This window comes from Ranitomeya imitator, chromosome 4, assembly GCF_032444005.1.
Source record: "Ranitomeya imitator isolate aRanImi1 chromosome 4, aRanImi1.pri, whole genome shotgun sequence".
NCBI lineage: Eukaryota > Metazoa > Chordata > Amphibia > Anura > Dendrobatidae > Ranitomeya > Ranitomeya imitator.
The window spans coordinates 430,782,563-430,797,771 of record NC_091285.1 but is presented as its reverse complement, the minus strand read 5'-3'; the positions used below and the strand labels follow the sequence as shown (position 1 = coordinate 430,797,771).

The following is a 15,209-nucleotide window of genomic DNA, read 5'->3' as shown; positions in this document are numbered from 1 at the left end:
GAAAAGCATGGAGATTGTAAATCGATTCCAACTACTTTCAAGGACTGTCCCTGAGCCTTGTTGATGGACATAGCAAATGCCAGTCGAACAGGAAACTGGAGGCGTTTAAAATCAAAAGACAAATCAGATGGAATGAGAGGAATTGTTGGAATGAAAACATCTTCTCCTGTGGCACATCCTGTCAAAATGGTTGCCTCAGTTACATGTGGAAACAGGTTCTTAATCAAGAGTCTTGTTCCATTACACAGCTTTGGTGGATCCAAATTTCTCAATAGCAAAATAGGTGCTCCAGGTTTTAGAAAGAGGTTGTGAGGAGAAAGTCATTGTGGCTCCAAGGAATTGAGGAACTCAGTTGGATATGGCTCTTGAGGAAGCAGCTCCTGTTCTCATGTGTGTCAGCCTTGTTCAGCTCACACATATACATAATAGGTCATGTGACTGACAGCTGCCGTATTTCCTATATGGTACATTTGTTGCTCTTGTAGTCTGTCTGCTAATTAATCAGATTTATATTTTTGAAGCATAATACCAGACTTGTGTGTGTTTTAGGGGGAGTTTCATGTGTCAAGTTGTGTGTGTTGAGTTGCGTGTGGTGACATGCATGTAGCAACTTTTGTGAGATGAGTTTTGTGTGTCGAGTTGCGTGTAGCAAGTTGTGTGCAGCAAGTATTGCGCATGGCGAGTTTTATGTGTGGTTCGTTTTGAGTATGTGCAAGTTTTGTGTGAGGCAACTTTTGCATGTGTTGCAACTTTTGTGCATGTGGCAATTTTTCCGCGTGTGCAAGTTTTGCGTGTGCCGAGTTTTCCATGAGGTGAGTTTTGCACGTGTGCCGAGTTTTGCGTGAGCCTAGTTTTGCATGTGGCGAATTTTGCGCGTGGCGAGTTTTGAGCGGTGACATTTGTTTCGATTTTTATGTGGCGAGGTTGGTGTATGTGTGGTGAAATGTGTGCTGAGGGTGGTATATGTGTTCAAGCACGTGGTAGTGTGTGGCGCATTTTGTGTGTTCATATCCCCGTGTGTGGTGAGTATTCCATGTCGGGGCACCACCTTAGCAACTGTATGGTATATACTCTTTGGCGCCATCGTTCTCACTCTTTAAGTCCCCCTTGTTCACATCTGGCAGCTGTCAATTTGCCTCCAATACTTTTCCTTTCACTTTTTCCCCATTATGTAGATAGGGCAAAATTGTTTAGTGAATTGGAACACGCGGGGTTAAAATTTCGCCTCACAACATAGCCTATGATGCTCTTGGGGTCCAGACGTGTGACTGTGCTTGTATATAATTTAAATTCTCCTATCTTGGGAAGTCATCCTGATTGTCTAATTTGCTCTTTCATCTTCCTCACGCAGAGAACTGGGATCCTTCTAATAACAACTTTGCTCAATGCAATTAATTCCACCTCCCTCCCCTCTGAGCTTTTTTTTTTACGAGATTACATTCAGGAGATTAAAGCTGTCCCCTCACTTTCTCCCAGAGAGGATTCAATAAGATGCTTGTTGGCTTTGAGATGATGATTGATGTTATTTTCATCATTTTGTGCGTCTCGGCAGCACTCTTTGTTGAATTATAAAAATGCAGTGGTTGACAGTAGATGGCTCTATTTTGTCTTGCCCTCCTCATTGCCCCTTCTTTAATATTAAACCTGGAATCTCTGCTCCTGTCCCACTCAATATTGTAAAGCAATCTAAAATCTTCACATGGGTCATAGCTGGTTGTAATGTAGGGCCCCGGTCCTTTATGTACTAAGTATCTGTACTTCTGTCTCTGGTACCCTGGCAGCACAGTACAACATAATGAGCGCAGCCTGCTGACATGAGATGAGACTTTAGATATGATTCCTTGCTTTGGTCACGAATATCCGGGTACATGGAAACAAGAAACACATTGGATCAGGTTTTTTCCAACCACAGTTCAAAGGGCATACCGTATATACTCGAGTATAAGCCGACCCGAGTATAAGCCGACCCCCTAATTTTGCCACAAAAAACTGGGAAAATTTAATGACTCGAGTATAAGCCTAGGGCGGGAAATGCAGCAGCTACTGGTAAATGTCAAAAATAAAAATAGATACCAATAAAAGTAAAACTAATTGAGACATCAGTAGGTTGTGTTTTTGAATATCCATATTGAATCAGGAGCTCCATATAATGCTCCATAAAGTTTATGATGGCCCCATAAGATGCTTCATACAAAATACGCCCTATATAATGCTCCATATAGTTTATGATGGGCTCCATATTAAAATATGCCCCATATAATGCTGCACAAATGTTGATTATGACCCCATAAGATGCTCCATAGAGATATTTGCTCCATATAATGCTGCACATGGTCCAATACAGATATTTGCCCCATATAATGCACATGGCCCCATAAGATGCACCATACAGATATTTGCCCCATATAATGCTGCACATGGCCCCATAAGATGCTCCATACAGAGATTTGCCCCATATAATGCTGCACATGGCCACATAAGATGCTCCATACAGATATTTGCTCCATATAATGCTGCACATGGCCCCATACAGATATTTGCCCCATATGGTGCTGCACATGGCCCCATAAGATGCTCCATACAGATAATTGCCCCATATAACGCTGCACATGGCCCCATAAGATGCTCCATACAGATAATTGCCCCATATAATGCTGCACATGGCCCCATAAGATGCTCCATACAGATATTTGCCCCATATAAGGCTGGGTTCACATTGCGTTAATGGCAATGCTCTGACGGCATCCGTTACATAGCGGCACTAACGCTATGTAACGGATGCGTTAGTGCACCCATTAACTGCCATTATGTAGTGCATCGCTAACGCATGTCATAATCGGCATGCGTTAGCGATGTGCCGTCATTCTGTGACGGACCCTTGGACGCAGTCTGCAGCGTTTTCGGGTCCTTCACCGCTAGCACAGATAGAGCATCTGCGCTAGCGCGATCGCATAAACGCGATCTTTTTCGGCACTTGCGTTAACGCAGTCTGTTTAACGTATGTGTTGAACGGACTGCACTAACGCAATGTGAACCTAGCCTAATGCTGCACATGGCCCCATAAGATGCTCCATACAGATAACTGCCCCATATAATGCTGCACATGGCCCCATAAGAAGCTCCATAGAGAAATTTGCCCCATATGCTGTTGCTGCGATTAAAAAAATAAAAAATTACATACTCACCTCTCAGGCCCCCGGCACTTACTATATTCACCTGCTCCCCGTTCCACCGCTGACTGCCGCTGTGTCTTCACCGGCCTCCGCACTGACTGTTCAGGCAGAGGGCGAAGCGCACTAATCGCCTCATCGCGCCCTCTGACTTGAGCGTCAGTGTAGAGGACGGGGAAGACGCAGTGGCGCCGACGGTGGAACGGGGAGCAGGTGAATATCGCGCACTGCGTTATACTCAGCTGCTCCTGGCGCGGTCCCTGCACGTCTGTTGCCCGGCGCCGGCAGCTTCTTCCTGTAGTGAGCTATCACATGGTACCGCTCATTACAGTAATGAATATGCGGCTCCACCCCTATGGGAGTGGAGTCGGGTCCATATTCATTACTTTAATGAGCGGTACCATGTGACCGCTCACTACAGGAAGAAGCTGCCGGCGCTGGAGAACCAGGGACACCGCACCAGGAGCAGGTAAGTAGAATTACACAGCTGCCGCTCCCCATCCTCTGCCGACCCCTGCGTATGACTCGAGTTTAAGCCGAGAGGATTTCTTTCAGCCCAAAAAAGTGGGCTGAAAATCTCGGCTTATACTTGAGTATATATGGCATGTAAGCAAGGATATCTTATAGGATTGTTCTTTGAGACAGCCATAACCAATAAGTTGGCCATGCTTACATGTATGTTATTACCATAGGAATTTAACTGGGAGGGAATAGACTGCACTGGGACAACAAGAAATCTTGATATATCCCAGATAACCGCAAATATGAATGGGTTGTTTGGTGCTGCTCTCTTTTGCATCGGGCGCGATGACAACACATTTCCACACTCCTGCCAGAATGTGTGCCCAATCAGCATGTATCGCGCAGCTCTCCTATTCTAATGAATAAGATGGGTGTGCGACACCTGCCAATTGTGCATGCATTCTGACAGGTATATAAAGACTGCAACCTCATCACTGCGACTCACTGGAAGTGAGCAGCGCCAGACAATCCCTTTAAGGATATTGTAACATTTAAATTTTTCTCCACAATGTGCCAACAGTTCTTATAATGGTTAGCTATGCCAGGAGTGTCTGATAGCTGTTATTTCCATTTGCTTCAAGGTAGTTCTAACCCCAAATGAATACATCCCCTGTCCGTTTATCTTATTGGTGCATAAAAAGGAGTCCAACAACCAAGAACATTCTAGAACAGCCAGTATCAGTCTCTTAATTGTTAACCTAAAGGTTTTCTAGTGAACCATTGTAGCATGTCGATAGCTGCCGCGTGTATGTTGGAGAAATGGGGTCTGAGTAATCCAAGAATACTATCTGATTATACGTTATGCTACAACTATTTCCCAAACTCCAGTCCTCACAGCCCCCAACAGATCGTGATTTCAGGATTTCCTTAGTATTGCACGGATGATGCAATTATTATCGAGACAGCAGAGATTGCCCAAGCTTCTCTCACCTGTACAATAATAACTGAATGCTGAAAACATGACGTGTTGGAGGCCGTGAGGACTGGAGTTTGGGAAACACTGTTCTAAAAGTATATCTTAGGATAAATACAATGCATAGAACCACTATAGTAAGTACGGTAAATAAATAGTAACACATGTAAAAAAAACATTGAGTACTTGGTTGATATCGTTTTTGTAAAAGCTGTTCCTTACTATGTGCCCACCCAGTGGCAGGGCAGGACCTGGGCCTGACTTTGTATTACACCTGCCTGTTGAAAGCTGGATAGATTAAAGTGCACAGCCCAAATGGGCATCCACACCTCCAAATGTACTGAGTCCAAGAAACTGACCCAAAAGAAAGGCTAGCACACCTGCTAGTATAGGTATAAAATACGTAATAGGTGTAATATTAAATGCTTAGTTCTGTATGCTTAAATAAAAAGAAACCTAGAATACCCGGTTTATCTTTATTTATGTAATGGGAAATCATACATTTTTCTAACATACTTGTATTTAAAGGGAACCTGTCACCACCAAAATCGAAGATGAGCTAAGCCCACCAGCATCAGGGGCTTATCTACAGTATTCTGGAATGCTGTAGATAAGCCCCCGATGTATCCTGAAAGATGAGAAAAAGAGGTTAGATTATACTCACCCAGGGGCGGTCCGATCCGATGGGCATCGCGGTCCGGTCCGGCGCCTCCCATCTTCTTACGGTGACGTCCTCTTCTTGTAGTCACGCTGCGGCTCCGGCGCAGGCGTACATTGTCTGCCCTGTTGAGGGCAGAGCAAAGTACTTCAGTGCGCAGGCTTGATGCATTCAGAGAATATTTCAAGACTGTTGTTATTGTAGAAAAATGTTTACTTATTCATTTTATTTGCAGGTCTTCACAATTCAGATTCCTGAAGACCAAGATTTGCCCTCCATCATGGGCAGGTATGGTAACACATCTCACATTGGTCCCTGCTTAGTATCTGTCATTCACGAAGGCAGAACAGAGTAAAGTAGGAAATAAACCAAGACTGGGAGTACTTACAAACTCCATACAGATGGTGCATTGAACAAATAAGGCGTATCTATATTAATCCCTTCACGCCTTCATTTTTTTTTCTACCCTTCTTCCAAGAGCCATAGCTTTATTTTTTTGTCCACATAGTCGTATGAGGGCTTGTTTTTTGTGGGATGAGTTGTACTTTAGAATGACCTCATTTATTTTACCATTTAGGGTACTTGAAAATGGGGGAAACAAATCAAAGAGCAGTGCAATTGCAAAATAAAGTAAAATTCCTCTGATCTTTTTTGGGTTTTGTATTTACCATGATCACTAAATGCTAAAACTGACCTGGCAATATGATTTCCAGATCAGCACAAATATATAAATACCAAACATGTATAGTTTTGGGTTTTTTTAAGTGGTGAAAAAAATCTTGCAAATGTTATATGAAAAAATATTTCTGCTTTTGTTGCCTTTTTCAGAGACCCGTAGCAATTTCATTTTTCGCAATCTGGGGCTGTGTAAGGGTTTATTATTTTTTGGGCACCGAGCTGATATTTTTAATTATGCCATTTTGGAGTAGATACAATGTATTGATTGCCTGTTATTGCACTTTATTGTAATGTTGGAACGACCAAAAAATGTAATTCTGGCTTTTTGACTTTTTCTCATTACTCCGTTTACCGATCGGATACATTTTTTATATTTTGATATTTTGGACATTTCTAAATACAGCAATACCAAATGTGAATTTTTTCCATTGTTTTATTTTTAATGAGGCAAAAGGAAGGGTTTGATTTGACCTTTTTTTTTTACTGTATCTAATACTCCCCTTAGGGGATTTGAATCTGCAGTCGTCCAATAGCTAGTGCTGTACATGGCAGTGCATCAGCCCTACAATGTATAACAGAAATCACGATCTCCTATGATCGTAAAGACAGGCACAGGGGCCATCAGCAGACCCATAGCTGTCATGACAACCCATTGGCTTCCCGCGGAGCATCGCTCCACTCGCAGCTGTTTAAAGTACATGATTGCTTATTAAATCTGCCCTTATGCGTCAGGGAAGATGCTGGCTCAGAGGGTGAGCCCACATCAAAGTCAGAGACACAACATATAACATAAATATACGTCATATGTTGTGAAGGGGTTAACATCAGAGTTTCCATTTATAATGAGCCATGACTGCTATTATGCATTCCCAACAAATAATAATAATCTTTATTTTTATATAGCGCTAACATATTCTGCAGCGTTTTACAGTTTGCACACATTATCATTGCTGTCCCCGTTGGGGCTCACAATCTAAATTCCCTATCAGTATGTCTTTGGAATGTGGGAGGAAACTGGAGAACCCGGAGGAAACACATACAAACTCCTTGCAGATGTTGTCCTTGGTGGGACTTGAACCCAGGACTCCAGCGCTGCAAGGCTACAGTGCTAACCACTGAGCCACTGTGCTGCCCAAATCCCGATGAATAATAATGACTTATGGGTCCATTAGCTTAACTCTAATAGTAATCGCATGAGTAACAGCATGATGCAGATGTAAACAGAGCCTAAACCTATTTTAATAATTCTTTACAGGCATGTGTGTGACGCCTCGAAGGCATGGCTGGAAGGAAAGCATGCAACTAATCAGTTGGTTGGAAAAGTGGAGCTTTTGTTTAGGCCTTTTTTACTCTGGTTAGATCGCAACTTGGAGCGCTTGTATACAGAAGGAGCTCGCCTGGTAACGTTATTTCCTTGCAGTGTAACATAAAATGCACATTTATCCAGTTTTGCATCTTAACGCTAATTCTGTAATTTTTCATTGCTCTAGTTAAAAAGAGACATTGACGTAGAAAAGGCTGGATTAAAGTTTGTGCCTTATCAGCAGTTGCAAGCAGCAGTCACAGCTAAATCAAGTGAGAAGGACAATGCTAAAGACGAGGCACAACATGAGACTGACCTACAAGAAGATTTGGAGGAAGATGACTCGGATAGCTGGATAAGCTTTGATGAAGAAGATGATGATGATGATGAAGATGACAATGATGATGACCTAGAGTCTGGCACCCGTGATGGGTTGAGAAGTGTGGAAGGAGGAGCTGCACACGGTCCACGAAAGGGGACAGAAATACGGTTCTTGGGATTAAAATTGGGAGTTGCCGTGGGCACTTTGACTGCACAGGTCATTGTAGTGTCATCGGAGTGCAGCAGGTGAGAATTCGGAGTCACAAAGTGTCATTTCAGCAACTTCCACAGTTTCGCTAGAGAAACTCAAAAAATGTCCAGCAATGGTAATGTATCATGCTGATACAATGGAAACCTCTGTAAATTAGTGTTGGTGCTTTTACTGAGAGGACTATAGAGCAAGTGAAGGCAAAGTGGTCCTTTTTCTTGGTGGCTTGTTATGAGATTGCAAAAGTAGCCCTCAATAACTCAGTCTCCATTCTTCTCCGCTGCTGTAGCACACGAGGTGTATCAAGTGATGTTAATACCAGTGTCACAGCAAGCTTTAGGTTTTTCTGTGCAAAAAAAAAACTGTTTCAATTGATTCATTTTTTTCAGGATATATTCCTCATTATATACTTAAACTTCATGGGTGTCAATAATGATGAGCAGGACTGTATATGGCAATGAAGCCAAAATTAGTACACTATGCAGAATTACGTAAGCTACTAAATCTAAGACCCTGAATCATCATTTGCATTTATTTTAAAGCACTTTCTTTTATCCTGTGCTATTGCCCTTTTTGCGCCAAATTCATCAAAAATGGTGGACGTGATTCATGTATTTAACGTGAACTTAAAAAATGGTCTTTCTTCTTAATTGTTTTTGCAACTTTTGGCTCCAAAAATATTGCAAAATTTTGTCATACTCAAAATCACACCAGGAGGAGACTAGAGTGAAGTTGCATCCAATTTGTGACTTTTTGAAGAGTCACAATTGATGAATCAGCCTAAAACATCTGGAATTACTAGACTCTGCCTTGAAAAATATTTAGATTTGAGAGTCCTCAGTGGTTGATACCTTTTAATGGCTAACTGAAAAGATGAAAAACGATAAAGGTTGCACCATAATTTAACAAGAATGATTACTCTAATCTCTCTGTGTGCCCAACTGCCATGTCAAGGCGTCCTTCGAAAGTTGGGTCCCTGTCCTGTTTTGTCACCTCTCCTTGACAATTACAATTTATGGGTCAGGAGTGGACCAGCTAACTACTTAAAATCACCTGTGGCTGATGGGAATGGGAGTGCACATGTCCAAAAAGTATTTAATAAAATCTTCAATGTTCTAGAGTAATAATTCTTGGTAAATTATGTTGCAACCTTTATCGTTTTTCAACTTGTATGCTTTTTTTGGTTGCGCCTGTTCACACTAGCTTGTATGTGCTGGTCTTTTTCTCTATTTGTAACTGAAAATATGGTAACAAATTGCAATCTTTCGAGTCTACTCAGGTATTTTCCTACAAAGTGAAAAACAAAAACCGGTTAGAACATATAAAATAGACATAACAAAAGGCGCAAATAGAATAATGAATTGAAAGCAAACCAAAAAACACACAAAGCTAGGCAAAGAAAAATAGGTGCAAAGGCAATGACGAATTGGGGCCTAAATGTACACATAGAATAAAAGTGTTTACTTCTCTGTGTGCTCATACGCATGTTACAAATGCAACTAAATAAATATTGCTACTAAAATGCTGGAAATTCGCCTGGGACCTTGTACTAATTTTCATTTTGTGTCTTCAGGTGTAGGATTACAGCAGACCTGTCACTGACTGGAAAGCAGCCGTGTACAGCACAATGTGAAAAATGTAACAGCCGTATCTCTGGGACCTTCCTCCCTACCATGCTGCACCAATACTCACCTGTGCTGGGGTATGTGGATATTCAAGGAGCCAGCGCCAGAGATCTGGTATTGCTGGAGTGCACCTTCATGGTCAGCTGCTTAAATTGCTCTCATGAAGAACCAGTAAAGGTATGAGTAAGCCAAAATAGGAAAGGGTAGATGAGACAATTTTACAATATCCAATGCTCTTTTCTCCCTCAGTTAATGGTTGTGTCATCTCTTTTTCTCTTTACTTGTTCTGCAGAGTCTCTCTTATGGCAAAACTAAAGACTTGAATTGTGCCCAGTGTCACAGCAAGCTCAGCATTATTATTGAAGCAACCAGATTTCAAAAGATTCAGCGTTTCACTGGGAAGGATATCGGTATGATGCAATTGTTGTATAAGATTTGGGGGTTTAATAGAAATAATATTTTAAAATGAACCTCTCAGCTCGATTTTGTATCATAAAGTAAAGACATGGCTGTAATGGCACTGTAATACTGTTAACATTGATACATTTGGTGAAGAAATTCACTTTGTGGTTCTTCTCTAATCAGCATTTGAAGGTTTCTGCTACTTAGAGTTTGGTGCACAGGGGCCGGACTGTACACCGGGTCTTCTCCTCCCTGTTTGTGATTCCCTAGCCCCACCGCCTGCTTCTTCTGTTTAATGTGGAGATTTCATACGGAGAAGGTAGGTCACTAAAAAGGCAGTTACTCACAGTCTGGAAGCAGGTGGAGGGGCCGGGGAATCACAGACAGAGAGGAGAAGATCAAAAAGTGAATTTCATTGATTATCTTGTGACTGGTGTCTGTCAACAGGTGGGGAAACATTGGGTAGCTAATGATCTGCAAGTTCTTCAAGTTCGAAGCAGGAAAAATGGCAATCGTTAGGAAGTGAGTGACATTGACAAGTGCCAATTAATGCTGACTAGACAAGTAGGTCAGAGCATCTCCAATGAGCAGGTCTTGTGGGGGTTTCTTAGTATGGAGTGGTTAGCACCTACCAAAAGTAAGTACCACACAAGGAAGGACAAGCTGACAAAAGTGTAGTGGGTGACCAAGGAAAAATAGAAAAGTTATGGAACACAAAGTGCATCTAGAGCTATCGCAGAGGGATTAGCATGGCTTAACCCTGTACAAAAATTACTATGTTCATTGCTTACCTGGGAAAGCCATGCCACCAAGATTCTGGCAAATGTGCTGCAGGGAACCTTGTGTCCTGCTGTTCATGTTGTTAAGCTTCATTATGAAACTCTGTGGCAAGTTCCAGCATGCTTATACATTATAGTTAATGGGGTTGTCCGGTCCAAATCGATAAGTCTGCTGTTACTCTGCGTGACTGCAGACTTATGAATCCCCTCAGTGCATGCACTGTGCGCTGCAGGTTTTTGGCGTTTTTTGAGCCAGGACCGGAGGGTATGCATGCGTTATACATACTCCCGGCCAGAGCCCGTGCTGTGGGCACGGCCTCGCTTCTTGGGGTATGAGCACACGTCCGGAAAGTATGCAGAAATTTCCTGAGAAAGTCCTGAGGTTTTTGTCGCGTTTTTTTCTGGAGGTTCCCAATGCAATAATATAGTGGGAAATCCGCTTAAAATCCGCAAAATTAGAGAACATGCTGCGTATTTTTCCGTATGCATTTTTTTTTGCCGAAAACGCAACATGTGCATAAAAGTTGCGGAAACCATTAAAAATGATGGGATGCTTAATAAAATCTCCCTCACTGAGTGCTTTTCCATGCTGAGCTATGGAGTGAGCAATGCTCAAACTTGCAGATGTTAAATTTGTTGAGCCTTTTACAAATTTAAGGATGGAATTAGATTGGCTCTTTTGTAAAGGTGTAGCTGCCTGGATGTGTATTCCTTCCTTTCATCCTCACTTTTTTTTTTTCAAGAGCTGGGAATGATTAGTTTCAAAATGTCTATTTATATTCCACGTTCTGCTTACTACCGTTTCAGTACATAGAACGCAAAATGATCTGCCATTTTTTTCCATAATGCCACACATCTTGGTTCAAGTCTCTTGAAGGGGTCTGCTACAGATACTACCAGTTCCTTTACTTAACCTTTTTTTAATTTTTGGGGTTCTCCATCAGGAGGGCAGTGACAGAAGATAGAATGATATAGATAGCCTGTTAGCCCTGCAGGCAATTATGGATTAGCTAGCCTAACTGACCACAAGATGGCACATGTAACTGTCTTTTAGGAAAGGGCAGGGTTAATAAGTAGAAATGGGGGTTACTAAGGATGCACAACAGTAATAGTGGTGACATGGAGTCTGCATTTTGCTGCAAGATTTAAAAGAAAGGGAGACAAAAAGCGCAAAATAGGGTCTTATCCCACAAATAGACAGCAGAGCTTCCAAAAAACTGCTCACCTGATATTGCAGAGTAAAAGCATTTATAAATATAGGCCATGTAGTACAATATGCGTAGGAAATGTGGATTACGTCTGCGCAACCTTAGCAATGAAATTCCAGGGGATGATGGAGTTTAACGGTCGTTTATTCAACGCGTTTCAAGGTCATTTAGACCCCTTCTTCAGAACCTACCACATACAAATAAACCACCGTTTAACTCCATCATCCCCTGGAATTTCATTGCTAAGACAGCGCGGACATAATCCACATTTCCTACGCAGTATATTGTACCGTGCTGCAAGTTGGTGTTCCTTATGTAAATTAAGATGGCTGCCGCTGTTTCTAATGGCGGGAAACAGCACCCATAGAACAGGCCCTCGCCTCTCCCAGTCTCCTCATCACTTATCTCAGTTCTTATGGTCAATTAGAAATCCACAACACCCCAGAACAGTAGATTGGATGATGGTTGCTGTGGTTATGTGGTTGCTGGTAATCGCAATCACAGGGCCCCCATAGGTGCGTCCCCCATGGCATTCCGCTGCTCCCTGCTCCATTGGCCAGAAGTCAGGTCAAAGATCCCCCTAACGTCCTAACCAGAAGTACCAGAACTAGACGCTCTGTGCCGGAGTTCTGTTGTTTTGGCCTACAGACCTCCAGCACAGTATCTGCACTGCACTACAGCAAATGTTTTCTCATCGGCTACTGCACCTGGCCATGCGGGAGCCGAGGATGAAACGTCCTTCTCGGCATGCGACCCCATACTTCTCTGTATGCGGTCGCTTGTCATCGAAAATGGCTACGCGTGTCAGTGCTGACACGCATGTCATAGGTTCGCCATCACGGGTCTACTAGGTTCATGTCTTGATAGGGCAGAACTGTTTTGGTGGCGCGAGAGAGAATTACAAAATATTAGGCATGCCATTTTAATATTGTGAATGAAAATTGTAATACGTATTTGCATCTTTAATTCTGTTACAGGTAACAAAAATCCAGGATATATGAGAAAGAAAGCTGTGAGAGATCCTTCCATACAACCTGGGAAACCTCTTCCTGACCGAGGTGCCTGTATACATTATAGAAAGAGCTACCGTTGGCTGAGGTGAGCTTTTATATTCCTATTTATTCTATATTTATAGCATATCAAAAAATTAAGACATGCTGTCCCATTTCAAAGTAATCTAATCCGATAGCTAATGATCAGATCACTATCCTAAACCCCGACACACACACACTGATTTTGGAGATCTTATTTATTGACCGTGTTAGCAATAATTATTGAGTATGTCTAGTTCGATCTTAAAACATTGACATGTATATAATCATGTTTTCTCACACACTTGTGCTCAAAAGTTTACTCCATCCCCCCCCCCCCTCAGAATTTTTGCATTCTTGGCCTATTTTTTTTTTCTCATTCAGAGAATATGAATAACACCAAAACTTTTTTCAAATGACCGTGATCAACAGTTCACATACTCCATTTCGTAATACCGTGTATTGCACCCTCTAACATCAATGACAGCTTGAGGTCTTTTGTATTAGTTTTGGATGAGGTTCTTTTATTTTCTCAGATGGTAAAGCTGCCCACTCTTCTTGGCAAAAAGCCTCCAGTTAATGTAAATTCCTGGGCTGTCTAGAATGAACTGCACTCTTGAGATCTTCCCAGAGTGGCTCAATGATATTGAGGTCAGGAGTCTGAGATGGCCACTCCAGAACCTTCACTTTGTTCTGCTTTAGCCAATGACAAATTTGCCTCCAGTATTTGCTGATGACATGCTGCATTAATCTTTCCTTCAACTTTGACCAAGTTTCCTATTCCTTTGTAGCTCACACATCCCCAAAACACCAGCGATCCACCTCCATGCTTTACAGTAGGAATCGTGTTCCTTTCATCATAGGCCTTGTTGACCGCTCTCCAAATGTAACATTTATGGTTGTGGCCAAAAAGTAAAATTTTGGTCTCATCACTCCAAATTACCTTGTTCCAGAAGTTTTGAGGCTTGTCTCTGAGCTGTTTTGCGTATTGTAGGCAAGATACTTTGTGGCATTTGCGCAGTAATGGCTTTCTTCTGGCGACTCGAACATGCAGCCCATTTTTTTTCAATTGCCTCCTTTATTGTGCATCTGGAAACAGCTAGTTTTTAGAGAGTCCTATATTTCAGCTGATGTTATTTGTGGGTTTTTCTTTGCATCCCAAACAATTTTCCTGGCAGTTATGGATGAAATTTTTGTTCATCTACCTGACCGTGGTTTTGTTTTTACAAAGCCCCTGATTTTCCATTTGTTAATCACAGTTTGAACGCTGCTGACTGGCATTATCAATTCCTTGGATATCTTTTTGTATCACTTTCCTGTTTTATACAGTTCAACTACCTTTTCCCGTAGATCCGTTGACAATTCTTTTGCTTTCCCCATGACTCTCAGGGTATGTGCACACGTTCAGGATTGCATCAGGATTTGGTCAGGATTTTTCATCAGTATTTGTAGCCAAAACCACGAGTGGAACAATTAGAGGAAAAGTATAATAGAAACATATGCACCACTTCTGCATTTATCACCCACTCCTGGTTTTGGCTACAAATAATGATGAAAAATCCTGACCAAATCCTGATGCAATCCTGAACGTGTGCACATACCCTCAATTTGTAACCGTCAGTGGCTGGATGAAAGATGCAAGAGTCTGACTGGATCCCAGAAACTCACTCACCTTTTATGCACTCACACTGATTACAAGCAAATAGGTCACAGGTGAGGATGTTGCCTTCCGTAGCCATTCAAACCCATTTGTGTCAACTTCTATGCATGTTATCAGGCCAAAATCACCAGGGTATGTGAACTTTTGATCAGGGTCATTTGGATGTTTTTGTTTGTCATTATGATTTAAAAAGAGAAAAAACAGTAGTTTGACAATAAATGGCTTCACCCAACCACTAACCATGAGTGGAGAAAAAATGTTGGTGTTATCATTCATATTCTCAGAAAAAAGGCCAAGAAAGCAAAAACTCTGCCGGGGTATGTAAACTTTTATGCATAACTGTAAATTAAGTAACAATAACCCCCAGAGCTTTTTTCGGTTTTGCGTTTTTGTTTTTCGCTCCCCTCCTTCCCAGAGCCATAACTTTTTTTATTTTTCCGTCAATATGGCCATGAGGGGGCTTATTTTTTGCGAGACGAGTTGTAGTGTTGAATGACACCATTGGTTTTACCATGTCGTGTACTAGAAAACGGGAAAAAAATTCCAAGTGTGGTGAAATTGCAAAAAAAGTGCAATCCCACAGTTGTTTTTTGTTTGGCTTTTTTGCAAGGTTCACTAAATGCTAAAACTGACTTGTCATTATGATTCTCCAGGTCAGTACGAGTTCATAGACACCTAACATGACTAGGTTATTTTTTATCTAAGTAGTGAAGAAAGATTCCAAACTTTGC

At 41.8% G+C, this 15,209-nt stretch overlaps 1 protein-coding gene across 2 annotated transcripts in view; it reads left to right on the top strand.

Annotated features, from left to right (window-relative positions):
• Positions 1-15,209, top strand: part of LOC138676345 (uncharacterized) — a 69,034-nt gene that overhangs the window by 18,741 nt on the left and 35,084 nt on the right. For both annotated transcript variants that reach the window (XM_069765542.1, XM_069765543.1), the window contains exons 4-9: positions 5,499-5,551; positions 7,197-7,341; positions 7,432-7,811; positions 9,347-9,575; positions 9,691-9,808; positions 12,765-12,885. In XM_069765542.1, coding sequence (XP_069621643.1) covers positions 5,499-5,551; positions 7,197-7,341; positions 7,432-7,811; positions 9,347-9,575; positions 9,691-9,808; positions 12,765-12,885 — 1,046 coding nt within the window. The remainder of the gene's footprint in view (positions 1-5,498; positions 5,552-7,196; positions 7,342-7,431; positions 7,812-9,346; positions 9,576-9,690; positions 9,809-12,764; positions 12,886-15,209) is intronic.